The 5,210-nt window shown below is 37.2% G+C and overlaps 1 protein-coding gene across 1 annotated transcript; it reads right to left on the reverse strand.

Annotated features, from left to right (window-relative positions):
* Window positions 1-429: 429 nt before the first annotated feature.
* On the reverse strand, window positions 430-4,486 carry LOC147536603 (uncharacterized). The gene is made up of 3 exons (XM_086640429.1): window positions 3,887-4,486; window positions 2,158-2,999; window positions 430-1,928 (listed from the first exon to the last, which is right to left on the reverse strand). The coding sequence occupies exons 1-3, from the start codon at window positions 4,081-4,083 to the stop codon at window positions 823-825; spliced, it is 2,145 nt and encodes a 714-aa protein (XP_086496555.1). The 5' UTR covers window positions 4,084-4,486; the 3' UTR covers window positions 430-822.
* Window positions 4,487-5,210: the final 724 nt, after the last annotated feature.

The following is a 5,210-nucleotide window of genomic DNA, read 5'->3' on the forward strand; positions in this document are numbered from 1 at the left end:
AAGTCAGGAGAGAAGGCTTTCTACTTTCTTGATTCAATTCCTTAGCGCATCACATCCTTACTGGTCGCCCTAGAAAGGACGCTATCTGAATATTGCACCTAGCAGACAGGACGGATTGGCTTGAGACTTCTTTAACCATTCCTGCACTTCATTTGGGATAGCTGTCTGTACTCCACGCTAGCGTATCTCTGTCGTAACAGAAAGCAAAAAAGTACCCTATTGACGGAAGCTACATAAATCCTGAACTACTAAATGAAAAAACTAACAGAACGGCATCACGCTAGCGTTGAAGCAAACAATGGCTAACAGAAGAATATCATCCATCTGAATTCCATGAGACTTGGGAGAAACCAATTTCCGATAGAGTTAAGTGAGGTGCAGAACCAAAATACAGGGTTGGTAGGTAATTCGCAACATATGCAAAGCAGATACAACAATATAAAAGATTATAAAAATTCCAATCTCTGTTCTGTTACATGAATGTTCTCAACAGATGTCTTCTCTATCCTGTATATCAATAAACAAGCTAAACCAAACTGTATATTAACTAAAAGAAAGTTGCAGTAACTACTTAACATGATAAAGTTACTCAAATTCAGATCATCTGAACTTGTTTATCATCTTCATCGGAACTTCCTGTACCCAAGAGCCTTTGAAACAAGATTTACAATAACTTAGATGGATCAAGTTCTTTGAAAATCCGGAGGACATACTCACCTTTAAACCCCATTTTGGGTGATACTGTTTTTCGGAATTTATTGCTGAAATCCTACATCGAATAGTATAAGATTATTAATCCCATGAAGCAATATACATTGAGAGCTATGCTATTCTTCTTTCTGTGTTGTTTGCTGCAACAGTAGAGTTTGATGTCCGAGAAGAAGGTCGGCCAATTGCTTCAGTTAACCGACTGAACACAAGTTTCACGGGAATGCAGGTTATTGTTGTTGATCCAGTGTCGTCTGGTTTAATCAACCCATTTACTGTTCTTCCACTATCTGGTTTACTGAGTTTCTGTTGTGTGGCAATTGAAGATAGAGTTCTTGTTTTCTGGCTAGGAAAACTTACTTTCTTCTGTAACTTCTTTGAAGATTTCTTTTCCAATGATTTTGGAACATATCGCCGATTTCGATGCGTTACTGTTCTCCTTGCAGTCGTCCAAACTGGTGTAAGTGCTGGATTTTCATCATTTTGTGGCCGTTCTTCAAAATTATTGTTCCTAGAGAGCGAAAGATCTGCGGCACCATCTTCTAATGTTTCAATTTGAACTGGATGCCCTATTATAGCTTTCCCATTTAATCTGCTCATTAGAGAAACCAGCGGAACGTGCTCTCCTTGATGGCTCGTTTGGACTTTCAAATCCACATCTACCAACATGTGATCTCTCCGAGAACCAGATCCATAGCCAACATATAACGGGTTCAAGCCTTCTTCTGATTTATTCCAACCAAAGTCTTCTTCTGACTCAATCTCATCTGGGTGTGATTTTAACATAAATGGGTATTTTCTTTTGATAAATCCCGAACCTTGATTGTTCATTCGGCGTCGACCCCTGTCGATCAGATCATCTTCACCATTGTTGTATCTATGATTCAGATTCTCATGGTAGAAGCCCAGCGGGGAACCCCTCTCTTTTGATTTATACCTTCCCTTACCCTCCATATGTGTTTTCCTAATTAATCCTCTAGGACCATCTCCAACGGTTAAACTTCGAATATTTCTTTTCCTCTTCAGTTGCCACTCAGACACATCGGCATCTGAGGTACTAACACCAATTTGGTTACGATTATGAAGATGAGATATGTGAGCACTAGCAGTAACTGCAGACCCATCCAATTCGTCACTGCTCATGCTTCCAGTTTGTCCTTGGTCTTTATAGTTGTTTACATATCGTCCAGAATTGATCGGTCCAGTGTCTGGAGTATAATCTGCACGAACCAAGAGAGAGATTTTAACAATAAAAAGTAGTTTTGAAATATATTCCAAGTATTAATCTCAATAATCTGTACTTGGAGCAACTTTGGACACTCAAATTCCATGATCAGCTTAGAAGCAGGAACTAGCCTAATAATCATTTTCAGTAATCTAGATAACAAAACTTATGTACAAGACAAAAGGGATAAGCAACATAGGAAATTAAGTATCGCTTAAATTTACCAGATGATACTGCTCTATCTTCATCTGTGTCCGGATTTAGATAATCTGGCTCAGAAGAATTACATTCTGTCTCATCCATCAAACTAGTATCTTCTGTTGAAGAATCTGCATGGAAATGACTGCTTCCAAATTGGGATGGAAATATCTTCTTTTGATCCAAAGGAACTTCTGTATTATCCAAAGAATCGCTTGACACAGCAGGAAGATAGACACATTGGCTTCTTTTTGCTCGGCAAATAACTCCTGCGCGAACCTTTTCTCTTTCCGCAGAAATAGTTACATCATCACCTTTAAACTGCAAATTGTTAGATACAGGCAATTTTTCACTACTTTTCAAGACCTGGACAAGGGGGCGACGCCTATCACGTTTCTTCGCAACTGATTCCCCAGTTAGCCCTTCTTGAATCCTTTTCCTTTTTAAAGATAATGATCTTTTACTGCTACTAGCATTCTCTAAACCTCTAATGTTTCTACTGGCTATAGGAAGAACATGAACATGATTACCAACTGAAGATGATTTCCGAGTACTCTCAGAAGGTAAGGAAGCACAAAGATTTCTCTTTGATTTTATATTCTTGATCCCAATATCACGCAAGCCTCTTATTCGAGGATTCAATTCACCAAACATGTTATTGCTTGCAGAACCTAATTTCTGCTGCTCCTTCGCCAACTGTTGCTTTTCTAGTTCCAGAGCATGCAGAATAGCATCTTCTCGACGTGCATATTTCTCCCGTTTCTTTATAGGACCACCTTGGGAAGACTCAGCTCTTTCAATACAATCATCAAATTCCCCACATCGAAATGCCTTCACACGCTTGGATTTCTCTAAATTGTACCAATCCCTTGAAAACAAAAAAAAATAACTTCAAGAACAATGAATAAATTTGCCGAAAAGATGACAAATGAAACAACTTCAAGTATGAATTAGTTGATCCGAGAAACAGAACAGCAGACAAAGCAAACTAGGGACCCTTCTGACCATTAAATAATACCAAAATCATGCTTTCACAAGTAGCGGCCAATGATTCTACCCAATATTCTGAGAACCAACAAGTGAGTGAGGATCTTAGATGATGATAAATATCAATTTCGATTCAACCAATCTTATATTGCTAGTCAATGGGTATATTTTAGTCGCCTATCAGATCTAGATCCAAACTGAATTCAGTACTCACTAACAATGGGAGAACAATGAATTTTTACCATAGACAGCAAATTTTGTAGTGTCAAGACAGTAGCAATATAAATCAAAATGTAAACAAATTGATCAAACAAGCTACGAAATTCTGGTTCCGTTTTCAAATAATCTACTAAGACTAACACTGTTACTAGAGAACCAAAGATAACATCATCAAGCTAAATTTAGAGTAACAATCTTCAACGTCTCGAAGTTTAAATAGATCACTAGCCATATCAGAAGTCAAGAAAGTGATCAAAATACAAAACCAGGTGCAGAAACAATATTTGATCTATACCATTCAGGGGCAAACCCTAAAAGAATGAACTCATAAGCTTAATGGAAGAGCTGATCAATCAATAATTCAACTCACTCAAAGTGGGCAAAGCAAAATTTTGACTGTTATCTTCTTCCTTGTTTGATCTAATACAGATTATACAGTAAATGTTAAGTAACGAACTCAGTATCACAGAGAAATGAACATGCATCAAAGATCAAATAATGGATAATCAAAATCTGAAACCCTAATAAGTAAAAATAAACGTCTCTTACACGCTTGCATCTTCTCTACCAAGAAGTTTGACCGGAGTTCCCGATCTGGGTGACATTAGATGAGAATCTGAAAGCTCATTAGGGCTAAGTATTCTTCCAGGCCACCATGAACCATTTCTTCTTCGAACCCAAACTATAGTACCGACACTACTGTCAATTTCTACTCCTGATCCCTGTAAACCCTCAGATACCCTCATCTCTCTATCTACTTCTTTCTCTCTGTTAAAAACTGAAAAAATCAAAAACCCATCAAAGTTTTATACAAGAAAATTTCGATCAATCACTAGTGAAAATATAGGGTTTTCATTGAGGCGAGGATCGGAGTATGTTCTAGTGTTTGTTTTAGTTCTAAAATATAGGGTTTCCATTTAAAACTGTTTCAATTTCATTTCTACAACTTCTATTAGGGTTTCTGACTCGTTGATCTTTTTCAATTTGATCAAGATCTATTAGATCAAAAATAAGGGTTTTTTTCTGTGATTTTGAATGAACAGTTTTCTCTTTCTCTCTCTACTTTCTCTCTCTACTTTCTCTCTCTCTCTTGTGTTGGGTGACCCTATGGTTCGGTTAGGTTAGATCCTGGTTAGAATAAGGGCGCTCGAGAATCTTAATTTCTCGCACTCAATTACAGCACGATTAACACGTGCGTTAAACTCGTGCTCTTCCAAAGATTCCGTATCTAGAGAGATTCGTATTACTATGAGTATATAAAATTGGGTATTTACCGGTGGAAGCCTAGAGTGGGATTGGTTTTCCCTGATGCCCCTTAAGTTTGTATAAATGTCAAAATGGCCCTCTTCTTCATTTTTCACGCATTGACTAAAAAGTCCGACAAAATCTTTTCAGTACTTCCCTTTTGTCCTTTTCTTCATCTAAACTTTCCTCGTCCCTTATACTTTTAGTTCTATTATTTTCAATCTTTTTTCTTCATCATCTTCATTATTCTTTTAACAGAGGTCCTCACAAATTTTTATTGTAAATCTTTATGTCTATGTTCTTTATCTTTTTTACATTTTTTTTGTGGTTTCCTTTCTTTCATATCTTCATTGAAGGAGGTAATGTTTTTTTAATCCAATAGACCAGATCTGGTAGAGAGAAGTTGGTCTTCGTCGTGGAGAACCAGATCCAGGAATAAGACGACCAGATCTTCTTCATGGAAGATCAGATTTGGTCTTCTCCATACCAAATCTGGCCATTTTTAGGCTAAATCTGCACCAAATTTGATCTTTTCATTAAGAAGAAGAACAAATTTGGTCTCCACTCTTTCAGGATTTGTAAAATTTTGGACATCTCCACTTTCTGACAAACTTGAGTACATTTAAGT

The sequence above is a fragment of the Eschscholzia californica genome, unplaced genomic scaffold (genome assembly GCF_041429995.1).
Source record: "Eschscholzia californica isolate CP2 unplaced genomic scaffold, dmEscCali1.0.p SCAF_5, whole genome shotgun sequence".
NCBI lineage: Eukaryota > Viridiplantae > Streptophyta > Magnoliopsida > Ranunculales > Papaveraceae > Eschscholzia > Eschscholzia californica.

Bases quoted from the DNA above. Each gene is read 5' to 3' on its own strand.
- LOC147536603 (XM_086640429.1), bottom strand. From the start codon at position 4,083: ATGAGGGTATCTGAGGGTTTACAGGGATCAGGAGTAGAAATTGACAGT. The intron at 3,000-3,886 runs GTAAGAGACGTT...TTTGTTTTCAAG, and splicing joins GGTAGAGAAGATGCAAGCGT to GGATTGGTACAATTTAGAGA. The intron at 1,929-2,157 runs GTAAATTTAAGC...TGGTTCGTGCAG, and splicing joins AGATAGAGCAGTATCATCTG to ATTATACTCCAGACACTGGA.